General features: G+C 36.9%; 1 protein-coding gene across 1 annotated transcript; it reads right to left on the bottom strand.

The window, feature by feature from the left end:
- Positions 1–303: 303 nt before the first annotated feature.
- Positions 304–3,692, bottom strand: LOC131320835 (photosynthetic NDH subunit of lumenal location 1, chloroplastic). The gene is made up of 9 exons (XM_058351718.1): positions 3,428–3,692; positions 3,170–3,269; positions 1,927–2,010; positions 1,614–1,687; positions 1,409–1,531; positions 1,261–1,332; positions 1,070–1,166; positions 444–580; positions 304–401 (listed from the first exon to the last, which is right to left on the bottom strand). Exons 1-8 carry the CDS (start codon positions 3,488–3,490, stop codon positions 477–479), a joined length of 717 nt encoding a protein of 238 aa, XP_058207701.1. The 5' UTR covers positions 3,491–3,692; the 3' UTR covers positions 304–401; positions 444–476.
- Between the last annotated feature and the right edge of the window lie 9,162 nt (positions 3,693–12,854).

Genomic DNA, 12,854 nt, shown 5'->3' with positions numbered 1-12,854 from the left:
CAGATGATGTAAACGTCATAAACAGGTTATTGTAGCCTCTCTGCTATTTTCTTTCACTAGTGCACTTTTCTCTTTCAACTCCTCATACTTGATGACATGCAACCAATAAACTATGTCGTGGAATTAACATTCCTCCTCTGCGATATAAACCATCATTTTTTGCTAAATTGTTCAGCCTTTGCATAATGTACCATCATTTTGTGCAATATGAAGTGGTCATGCGTGCGCTTGCCTTGGAATCTTGTTCCTGAATTTTGAGACCCTGAACTCTTTATTGTTTAGGAGAACTTGAAGGGGTCAGAGTTTGTTGGGTTAAAACATACTTTCGATTGCTCTTCATTTCGAGACCTATTTTCCATTGCAATGCAATTTTATCCAAATGACCACAACTTTGTCATTTCGTTATCTCTGAGAGAGAGAGAGAGAGAGAGAGAGAGAGAGAGAGAGAGAGAGAGAGAGAGAGAGAGATCATCGATTCAGATGTCGAGCATTTTGAAAGAGTCTGCCACCACTTTGAGCTGGTTCCTTACTCTTCTCCACCTTCTTTCATTAGCTCCCACAATCAGCGTGTAGTATCTTCCTGTTCCAGAAATAAGTTTAAACCAAGGACGCATCCATCTCATGACAATAGCCGCCTAACAATTTTCACTTCATATTAGAGAATTCAATCGATATTAGTGAGCATGGTAGATGTGGTATGGACATAATTAACCAAAAAAAATTGGATTCATGCATTGCTGTTGAATTTAAATGCTACTATCATGAACCCCTTATCAGCAAGGTGATTCAAATATAAAATTGCTGGAATTATGCATAGCTACCGAGAAAAGAATATTTTTGCATTGGGTTTTGACCAGCATATAGAAGCTTTGAGTTACCCTGTTGTGAGTTTTCCAGGTTGTGGTCATCTTGCAGGTTCATTTCCTTTATTTTCCAGTCATGAAGACGTCGTAAGATTAGTCCGTTACTCTTAAACCTTCGCTATTAAACAGTTATACAGTTGTTACCAGGGAGCATATGCTAATTAATTTGGAATTATACACTCAGATGACGTAGAATGTATTCATACCATTTGCAATTCCTAGGGTTGCAAAAGCTGCCCGAGAGAAGTTGCGATTTGTAAGTGCATACTCAAATGTGTAATAGTTTTTCCCGTCAACGGTTCGCTGCATTCAGTAGAAAATAATAAGATGCATGTATGAGCTCTACTGATGCGAATTGCCTTGGTTTAGCTAACACAGAGGGGGAGAAGATGCAAACCTCTTGCATGTCAAAAACAGTTGCCATTTGTGTTGGTGCAGCGTAAACATGTTTAAGCAAGTATGAAACAACCTTCCAAAGTTAAAAACAAGTTAGCAAAAATACCAACAAAATTCAGAACAAGCGGAAAAAATGAGATTGTTTTTACCTCTTCCATAGGGCCCAAATCATGAACGTCGGTTTTGTCAGTTGGGATAAAGCTCACCCTTACATTTTGTAACTGCAGATACCGATCCTTAAATGCAGAATCGTGCCCTCTGAAATCAAATTCCTGAAAGATAAGACTTCATAAATTCATCAGTGGAGCTAAGAGTTGTGAACGCCAATATTCTGGGTTTCTTCATGTTACTTACCCTCCAATCTGATGGATAATAATATGAATAGCCATCTAATTTGTCTACATAAGAATCATATTTTTCTAGGATTTCTGCAAACCAAAGTATAGACAGAACTTTTGTAAGATAATAATCTTAAGAATGCATGCAAGCCAAGTAAAAAGCCATTCTACGTGAAACTCATGTAATCGTAAAAAGATCGGAGAAACACATTCTTGATTCTGGATAAGTTCCTGATCATTTCACATGGAAGCAATTCGAAACGTAGTTTACTAGTTTCCACGGCCGCTTTAATGAATAATTCTAATTAAAGAAGAAGAGACCACTTTACCTTGAGCAAAGATTGAACTTGCAGGGAATAAACTCAAAGCTAATGCCCCTACTCCCAAAAGTAGAGGCCTTCTCTCACAGTTTCCTGAAATTCAACATATGTAACCACAAAAAGAAACAAAACAAGGGGTTGGACAAGTGGCTTTGGCTTGGTTTTAAACCCCAAGGGGTTGGCCAAGTAGTTTTGGCTTGAGATTTAGGGATTTGCTTCCTCCTAAGGTCTTAGGTCCAATTTTCATTGCCAACAACTCTTGAGATCACCTTATCCCCATGTGTAAGTGTGTAAAATGGCTGTGGGATGGGATGCAGGGATTAGTCCGAAGTGCGCGCAAACTGACCCGGAATACCTGCATTATCGAAAAAAAAGGAAAAAGAAACAAAACAAAACAATGATGGCTCTTAATTAGCTGATTTGTACATTTTACCTTCGGCAAAACCTTCAATCAGTATCAAATTGAGAAATCTATTCTCACACGGTAAGGATTCAAGAAATCACAACATTATATAATAACAAAGAATTCCCATCACCCAATTAAGTCCCTAATCAAAACAAGAATCTGAGGATGACAATTGATTCCAACCCAAAGGCATCAAGTAGATTACTATATACAAGTACATCATTAATTCTCAAGTGTAAAATGGTAACAGAAAGGACGAGTCTTTCAAGCATCCGTATCTGTGCAAGAAATAATAGCCAATAATTTAAGAAGTTACATGGACGATGTGAAATTTCCGTCACTATTTTCGCAACCCATTTTTGTTTTTTCTTCAAAGCAAATGAACCAAACCAATCTGAGCTTTAATCTCAAACACCTGGGGTCAGCTACGTGTGTTAAAGCATTTAACTTCAAACCAATTGGCGAAGAGTGGAGAGGCCGCCCGGCTCATATATTAGATCCATAATACTTGGATCACAACAAACAATGGTACACTTATGACACAAATAAAGAGAACAAATTCTCCGAAAACTCTAGCTTTCTGATACCATGTTAAAGTATCAAGCTCCAAACTAATTGGCAAAGAGTGGAGAGGCCGCCTAGGCTCATATCCTAATTTTGGAGGAGATAATTAACCGATGTAGGACAAATCCAATAATCTGTTTATTCAAAATCTGTAGAGAACGTTGCGTTTCTTGATATCCAAAAAATTAAATCCTTGCGAATAAATACCTCTCAAGTATAAAAAAGAAGAGATGGAGCTAAAAAAAAAGATATATATATAGAGAGAGGGGGGTAAGATCTCACTGTCTTCATTACTGGTTGGGCCTGTTGAGCATATGATAGTGTTGTGTGGGGAAAATGAAGTAGAGTTTAGTGAGCTGGATGAAGAAGAGGGCACATTGGACTGAAAATAGTGAACCATTACATACATGACATGATATAGAGATAGAAAGAGAGAGACACTTTAATTGCGGAAATACATATATACAACGTACGATCCAGTATATCAGAACGTAGAAATATATATACATACATACATACATACAAATTCGATTGACGTACCTTGTTGGACATTAATGTTGTTGAGACCAAGCTCATTGAGATGAGTGATGATGAAACTGCCATCTCTGATGCTTAATTGGACCAATTTTCTTGCTCTTTAATTGAAGTCCTGCAGTTTCTAATTTCTTAAGTGATTTAGTGTACAGTTTGTTCTTATCTTAATTATGCGGCCTTCATTTTTCCTCGTACTTTGACATCACATAAAAACAGAGGATAAGGAGCACATTTAGGAGGAGGAGGAGGAGAGGTCGTCTTTTACACGTGGGTGGCAACTGGGACGTGATCATTCTTTTAGTAATATATATTTTTTGGTTTGAGATGGGGCTCAAATTTCTGGGACGACGCTATTCTCAATCTTTTATTTTCTCCCATAGCCCACTACATTTCGGTAAATGGTTGTTGAAAATCATAAATAACATTTCGGTAAATAGCTGTTGAAAACAAGATTATATTTCGGTAACTACATATCGAAAATATGTTCAACTTTCGGTAAACAACTGCCGAACATGCATTTTCGGTAAATAGCTGTTGAAAAAAATATTATATTTTGGTAATTGGATGCTGAAAATATATCTCAATTTCGGTAACTAACTGTCGAGTATAATTGAAAATTTTTAATGGGTTATCGGAGAAAATAAAGGGCTGCGAATAGCGGCGCCCAATTTCTGTTATAGCATCTTCAACCAATCTTCAAAATAGAGATAGCAATTCAACCCATCCCGCCCCTAACTTCTGTTAATTTTTGTTGTTGTATTTTTCGGGGGTCGGGATAAAATTGATGGAACCTAGTCAGGGTCAGATTGCGTTATCCCATTCGGGTACTCGTACCGGCCCGAAATTATTTTATGCATAAAAAATTATTTTTATTCTTGTATTTTTACCATTACAACTAAAATACCACATAAAACTTTAACTATTTCTTCCATTTTGCTTTTAGATATTAGATTTTGGTTAAATTATAGAAGAAATTAAATAGCCATCCTGTTTAGTAGACTTATTTAGGTGTCCATCCAACTAGGTTTGAATACTTAAGTCGACATCCTGAAATTTAAATAATACCTAAAACACCCTTAATCACGACAAATGACAAAATCATGACAAATACAAGAATTATGGCAAAATCATCCGGAATCATGACAAAACCATCCGGAATGTAAAACTAATATAAAAAGTTAGTTTAAGGTCCTAAAATTCTTTACTATATAGGTAAAGAAATTTGGGATGTAAAACTAACTTTTTATGGTAGTTTTACATTCCGAATTTCTTCACCTATATAGTAAAGAATTTTAGGACCTTAAACTAACTTTTTATGTTAGTTTTACATCCCGAATTTCTTCACCTATATAGTAAAGAATTTTAGGACCTTAAACTTAAACTAACTTTTTAGGTTAGTTTTACATCCCGAATTTCTTCACCTATATAGTAAAGAATTCTAGGACCTTAAACTAACTTTTTAGGTTAGTTTTAAATACAGAATTTCTTCACCTGTATAATAAAGAATTCTAGGACCTTAACTAACTTTTTAGGTTAGTTTTACATCTCGAATTTCTTCACCTGTATGGTAAAGAATTTTAGGACCTTAAACTAACTTTTTAGGTTAGTTTTACATCCCGAATTTCTTCACCTACATAGTAAAGAATTTTAGGACTTTAAACTAACTTTTTAAGTTAGTTTTATATCCCGAATTTCTTCACCTATATAGCAAAGAATTTTAGAACCTCAAACTTTTTATGTTAGTTTTACATCCCGGATGATTTTGTCATGATTGCCGCTGCGCGGACCAAATTAAATAAAGGATATTGACTTTGTCATGTTTGACAAAGTCAATATCCTTTATTTAATAACATGACAAAGTCAATATTCTTTATTTAATTTGGTCCGCGCAACGGCTCTATTAAAATGTAAAAAATTATTAAGGGTAAAATGGGTATTATTTAAATTTCAGGATTAAAACATAAGTTTTCAAACCTACAAAGATTAGGACTTAAGTATCAATGTACGATAGGACCCCTATTTAACTTCCCCTAAATTATAATAGTTATTTCATAATTTTTTAATGTTTGTGCTCACTTATTTTAGAATCTAGAACATATTTTTTCAATTAAAAAAAAATGAGCGGGGGCGGGGTGGGTAAACCCGATAACCGATAGGGGCGGGGCGGGGGTACACATAAATTACCCCAGTCCGGGTTCGGGTCGGGTTGGGATGTGGCAAAACCTGCTCTCCTCCATTGCCATTCTGGCCTACTCCAAAACACCATTTTGGAGGAAATGTTGCTTTCCAACCCATCTCTATTTGGCCAAAGTTATCAATCCCGTATCGGCAAGCATACCCTTTTTTTACGAGGAAGGTATTTACCGGTTTATATATTGGTATCGTTCCAAATTGACCATAACATATATTTTATGTAATTTTAATATATATACAAAAAATAAAAAAAAACTCAAAGTAGAGGTATAAAATAAATTCTAACACTTTGATATACCTTAAAATTAGTCTTAACTACAAATTAAGATGGATAGACTCCAAGTTTTGTTGAATTATCTTAAAATTCAAGCATTTTTTAAGGCAATTTTTTTTTTTTTGCCTACTAGCTGAGATTTCGGTACAATTCTGATATCATTCGGTATAGGCACGTACTCCTGGTACATGCCGGTATTTGGGGCAATACAGAATATCTACTTATGTGCCCCGTTTTATGTTCGGTACGGAACGAAATTGACAATATTGATTTAGGGTCTCCAAAATGGAAACTCAAATCACATTCTCCATATTTGAAGACACTCCCACCAAATGGAGACCCATTTCCATTCTCCCTCTTTATTAAAATCACCATTATAAGATTTTGATCTTTTGATACCAAATTATAATAACAACTTTATCCTATTTAATTTTTGCTAGATTATCATCAATTACACATAACTTTAACATCATGCATCCAATTTTAATCAAATTTAATTTAATAAAATTGGTATCATTAGAAGATATCAATAGTACCTTAAAAATGCGCTTAATATTGAATATATCTAATTTCAATTTGAATAACATTATATGAAAATTCAAACCATTACACCCTCATAAAATTTTGGAGATGGAAATGGAGAATTGGGGTTGGAGTTGTGAATATTCTCCAAAATTATTTTTAAGTAAAATATAATTTTTTGAATCTCCAAAATGGATAAAAAGTAAGAGATGGGTAGGTAATGCCTTTAGAGTAAATTTCACAAATACCCCCCCTGGATACTACTGAAATCACATTGTGAACCCCATTACTCTTTGAAATCATTCGGCCCTTAGGTGGGCTTCGTTCCATATAGGTGTCCTTGATTGGTTTCTTACCAATCGTTGGTCTGGATCTCGGATTGAATTGATTGTTCTTCTGAACAGAACGTTGTTTCCTTGTTAATGTCTTGTAACAATTTTAAGATTAATGAAATTTTTTTGCCGTTCAAAAAAAACATCCCCTACCATACAACTCTGTTTACCTCTATTTCCCCTACCGTACAACTCTGTTTACCTCCATTTCCTTTTATCTAGTGAAGTTACCCTCTTCTCTTAATTCCATGCTCTTAATCCTCCACGTATGACACGCCACAGCAATCCCAGCCTCCTTCATTTGCTGTTACTTTGGTAAACTATAAATTGCGTTTAATCTAATTGTACTTCATTGCCATTTTTTTTTATCAACAAAGAAAGGTTTCCATATCATTAATAAAAATGATACAAAACAGAAACCCTGTAGTGATACACCAGAGATCATACACAAACGGTAGTACCTCACCTATCACTACACCTCATCTCACAATATTTTTTTTTAAAATAGAAAAGAAAAAAACACCTAAAAGTTGGTAAGGCACCAACAGACACCTAATAACAAACCAAACCAGGCAAATGGGCTAGGCTCAGACACCTGAATCGCAAAAAAAAAATCCTAATAGCAAAAACCAAACACCAGCCGAAACCCTAACCCTGCGATACAGCCAAGACAAATAGCAAAATGAAACCCAGCCGCAAACCCGCCACCTCGCAATCTTCTAGAGTTTTGTTAACTTGAGCAAGTGAGTTGGTTTGGTACTTTGTTATTTCTTTGTTTTGGCCTAAATGTATGTTTCCATATTTATATTCGTATTTGTTGAACTTTTGTTTTTTTCACGTCAATTTTTTTTGGAGTAATCAATTTTTTTTTTTTTCATTTTGACGAGAGATAAGTAAAAAACTAAGACCAAAAGCAAAAAACAAATTTGAAACATGTTTTTATTGTCTTTAGTGTCGTCTTATCTAAACTTTTTTCGTTTTCGTGTATATATATTTTAATTTTTTTTTGAACGAATGATTGATCCCACAAAAATTGATGAAAAACTAAACAAAAGATAATTAAAAGTAAACAATATATACTAATTTTAAGACAAATTAATTTTTGGCCAAACTCATCCTAATTTGACTTTGGAGTGGTCTAGTGTTTAGCACCTTCTTCGAGTGTATTGTTGTTTACAGTGAAAGAAAATTTCATCAATTTTTGGATACATGAAACAAAGAGTTTTTTGATCAGCGATAAACAAAGATTTCTTTTTTTCATCATACCCCATTGTATTATCCTTTCGCTTAGATGGATAGTGCAACAGGGGTATGATCTCTACACACATGACACTTTTGTTATTTTATTTACTCTACCCTACTCTACATGCGGGTTGTGCATGGGTTATCGCACTTTTTTCAATTTTCTTTTTTTTCCTTTTCTTTTCCTTCTAGGGTATGCCCCTTGCAAGCTGTATATTCGGTTAAACTTTTTTTAATTTCAAGCTAATTTACCAAAAAAAAAAAGATTTTTTGATTACCGATAAATGATACAAAGATGAAAAGGCAAAAGAAAATGGCATCATGATGAGGAAAATAACCGGCCCCCGGACAATCACATGCCAACTTAAGCCCGAAAAGAGAGAAACCAAGGTTGCTCACTGTTGTAACGAACGCTATGAATGCAAGCTAAGAATGAGAAAGAGAAAACTAAACAAGAAATCACAAGAGACACAAGATATATGGGGTTCCTCAAGATGGGTACGTACATGGGTGAGGAGAGAGAGGATTATTAACAAATGTGGAGAAGAGATACAAAGAGCCGGCTATAATCCGTAACTCTAGAAGGGCCACAATATGAGAGAGAGGCCACCCAAAACATAATTCATAGAAGTCCCCCAAAAGCCTAATTATAATAGGCTACAAAAATGGGAACAACATAATTAACAAATGTGGGACAAAAGAATTCTAGGCATTCCCAACAATTTTCCACCTTGACTTGAATTCTACCGAACCCCAATAACCAAATATAGCTCTCCCATTCTAATCTCTCAATCGCCAAATGCCCATGAGGGGGAGGGCAATTTTGTGCACCCTCTTTTAAAGAGGGTGAACATTACCCTATCTCTTATTGGTTGAAATGACGTGGACTCCACCACAAAGTGATGTCATGCTTACCATGCAATACACTTTTTGGGAAGTATGACATCACTTTGTGGTGGGGTCCACATCAATTCAACCAATAAGAAAGAGGGTAATGTTCACCCTCTTAAGTGGAGGGTGAACAAAACTCAACTCCCCGAGGGGCGATCAATTGCAAATACCAAGCAAGCCCAAGCAATGCTTGAGCTTGGCAACTGGAACCGGTTTAGTCAACATATCTGTTGGGTTATCTGCAGTACCCACTTTCTTCACCTCAACTTGCTTCTGTGAGATGATATCTCGAACAAAAATGATACCTGACATCGATATGCTTGGTCCTCTCATGATACATAAGATTTTTAGTCAAATGTATAGCACTCTGCGAATCACAAAATACTGAAACCACACCCTGTGCAAGACTAAGCTCACAAAGCAAATCTCTCATCCACAATGCCTCCTTCACAGCTTCAGCAATGGCCATATACTCTGCTTTTGTTGTAGACAGCGCGACTGTAGCCTGTAAAGTAGCTTTCCAACTAATGGCACTTCCAGACAGAGTAAAGACATAACCTGTCAGAGACCCCCTCTTATCGTGGTCATAGGTGAAATCTGAATCAACATAACCAACAGCATGATCACCAGAATTGGCAACCCCAAACAATAGACCAACACCTGCAGTTCCGCGCAAATACCGTAGTTTCCATTTCATAGCCTCCCAATGTGCATTTCCTAGACGCCCCATATAACGACTAATGACACTAACTACATGTGAAATATCAGGACGAGTACATACCATGACGTACATAAGGCTCCCAACTGCGCACTAATATGGAACCTAAGTCATATACTTCTCATCATCATCTGACTGTGGTGACAACTTAGTTGAAAGTCAAAAGTGTGCTCCCAAAGGGGTACTGACCGACTTTGAGTTCTGCATGGCAAATAGCTCAAGCACTTTGAGAATATAAGACTTCTGATTCAAAAATAATTTGCCAGCTACTCGATCTCTGCAAATCTCCATACCCAAAATACGTTTTGCTGCACCCAAATCTTTCATCTCAAATTCATCACCTAACTGCTGTTTTAACCTGACTGTTGGCAACAATAAGCATATCATTAACATACAACAATAGATAAATAAACGAACCATCTGGAAGTTTTCAAAAATACACACAACTGTCATACTCACTCCTAGAATATGATTGACTTATCATAAAAGTATCAAACTGCTTATACCACTGCCTAGGAGATTGTTTGAGGCCATACAACGACTTGCAAAGTAAACAAACGTGATCCTCCTTACCAGAAACAACAAATCCCTCAAGTTGACGCATATAAATATATTCCTCAAGCTCCCCATGCAAAAATGCAGTTTTGACATCAAGTTGCTCCAACTCAAGATCATAACATGCAACAATGACAAGTAAAGTGCGAATGGAAACTGTGTTTTATAACTGGTGAAAATACCTCATTGTAGTCAACACCCTCCTTCTGGATGTATCAATTCGCCACTAGCCGAGCTTTGAACCGAGCGTCTTTTATCCCTGGAATACCTGGTTTGCGCTTGAAGACTCACTTGCACCCAAACAATCCTCTTCCCTTTCATCGGTTCTACTAACTCCCTTGTCTGATTCTTCTGAAGAGACTCAATCTCCTCATTCATAGCAACAGACTACTATGGCGACTCAGTGCTCGAAACAACTTCTATATAGCTAGAAGGCTCTTCATACTCAACTGTCTCAACAACTGATAAAGCATAGACCACCATCTCAGAATAAGCCGAATACCTTTCAGGAGGCCGAATCTCCCTTATTGGCCTATCTTTAGCAATAGTGCATAGTTGCTCAACTAACGCATCAACCTCTGTGTTTGAACTCTTGAACTCCTCTTCAATTGGCTGCTCAATGTCTTTCTTCCCTGAGTCGGAAGATTCACTAAAAACCTCCACAGAACACTTTGTTCCTGAACTGTATCCTCAACCAACTTAAACCCCTTAATCATAAAGTTTTCATCAAAAGTCACATTCCTGCTAATTAAAAATTTCGAATAATCAGGGCATCATAACCTGTACCCTTTCACACCTACTGCATAACCTAAGTAAAATATACTTCTTGGCCCGTGGCTCCAATTTACCCTTATTCACATGAGCATAAGCTAGACACACAAAAACACACAATACAGAATAATCATTTGGATGACCTGACCATACCTCAAACGAAGTCTTACACTCAATAGCAGTCGACGGAGACCTGTTCACCAAATAGCATGTTGTGGAAATGGTTTCAGCCCAAAATTCTTTGCCCAATCCGGAATTGGACAACATACAATGTGCCTTCTCCAAAAGAGTCTTGTTCATACGTTCAGCCACACCATTTTGCTGAGGTATTTTCCTCACTGTGTGATGCCTCACAATGCCCTCATCACTGCAGAACCTATCAAACTCACCAAGACAAAACTCCATACCATTGTCAGTTCTCAAACGTTTTATTTTCTTACTAGTCTAATTCTCAATCAAAGTTTTAAACTGTTTGAATGTATTAAATGCGTCACTCTTATGTTTCAACATATACACCTAAAGCTTACGAGAGAAATCATCGATAATGCTCATAAAATAGCGAAAACAACCTTTAGAAGTTACCTCTGCGGGACCCCAAAGATCCAAGTGAAAATAATCCACCGTGCCTTTGGTGCGATGAACAGTTGTACTGAATTTTACCCTGCATTGCTTGCCGTAGACACAATGCTCACAGAAATCTAGCTTCTCAGTTTTCTGGCCACAAAGCAAACCCTGTTTGCTCAAAACTATCATCCCCTTCTCGCTCATATGCCTAAGGCTCATATGCCACAAACGAGTCAAGTCTAAATCTGAAACATTGGATGAAGCAACCATTGCTGCAGCACCTACAACTGTAGTGCCCTAGAGTATATAAAGGTTACCATGCTTTTGACCCTTCATCAGTACCAATGCACCCTTTGAGACTTTCAAAACTCCACCTTCACCGATGAATTTGCAATTATGAGAATCAAAAGCACCCAGGGATATAAGATTTTTCTTCAAATCCGGATTATGTCGAATCTCAGATAAAGTCCTAACAATATCATCATGCATCCTAAGTTGAATCATTCCTGAACCAACAGTCTTACCGGCCATGTTGTTGCCCATCAAAACTGTACTACCATTGACTGCCTCATAGGTAGAAAACCACTATCTATGCGAACACATGTGGTATGAACATCCAGAATCTAGAACCCACTTGGTATTAGAGCGAGAATTGCCCTTTGTAACTGATAACACGTTATTTGACTCATCTGAACTTTCAGCAATTCCAGCAATACTTTACCCCATTTCTGGTCTTTTTTTTTTCTTTCTCCTTAAGTTTTAAATAGTCTTTTTTTCCGTGCCTGGATTTCTTGCAATAATTGTACTTTCCCTTCTTCATACCTGATGGATCTTCCCCTATTACTCGACTCCTCCCTTTCTGTTGTTCTTCCCCTAACAAACAAACCTTCCGCATGTGCATCACCCTCACCTGACACCATTTTCCTCAATTCTTTCGAATAAAAACTGGCCTTACCATCCTCCATGGATATTGTGTCTTTGCCATACAATAGGGTTGTAACAAAGTGCTCATACGAAAGCGGTAAAGAACATAACAAAATTAGGGCTTGGTCCTCATCCTCAATTTGACTATCAATATTTTTCAGATCCATGATAATACGATAACTCGTCTAAATGATCCTTAACAGGTATACCTTTGTAGACACCCCAATCTGGGCTTCCAGATTAGTTTACTTTCAGTTTTTGATTCCCTGATGATGAAACGGATCAAGAACACCCCAGGAATGATAAGTGTTTGAGCTTTGAGTGTTTGACACCCTTTTGAACCTAACCAAATCAGAGCCACTTCAAAAGCCAAAAACCCTATTGGCACGCGTTGGTTGAGAGCCCGTGCGCGCAGATCAACTTGACAGGTGTTGGTCAATGGTCAAA

The sequence above is a fragment of the Rhododendron vialii genome, chromosome 3a (assembly GCF_030253575.1).
Source record: "Rhododendron vialii isolate Sample 1 chromosome 3a, ASM3025357v1".
In the NCBI taxonomy this organism is placed as follows: Eukaryota; Viridiplantae; Streptophyta; class Magnoliopsida; order Ericales; family Ericaceae; genus Rhododendron; species Rhododendron vialii.
The sequence above is the reverse complement of the archived record's forward strand: the minus strand, read 5'-3'. Positions and strand labels throughout refer to the sequence as shown.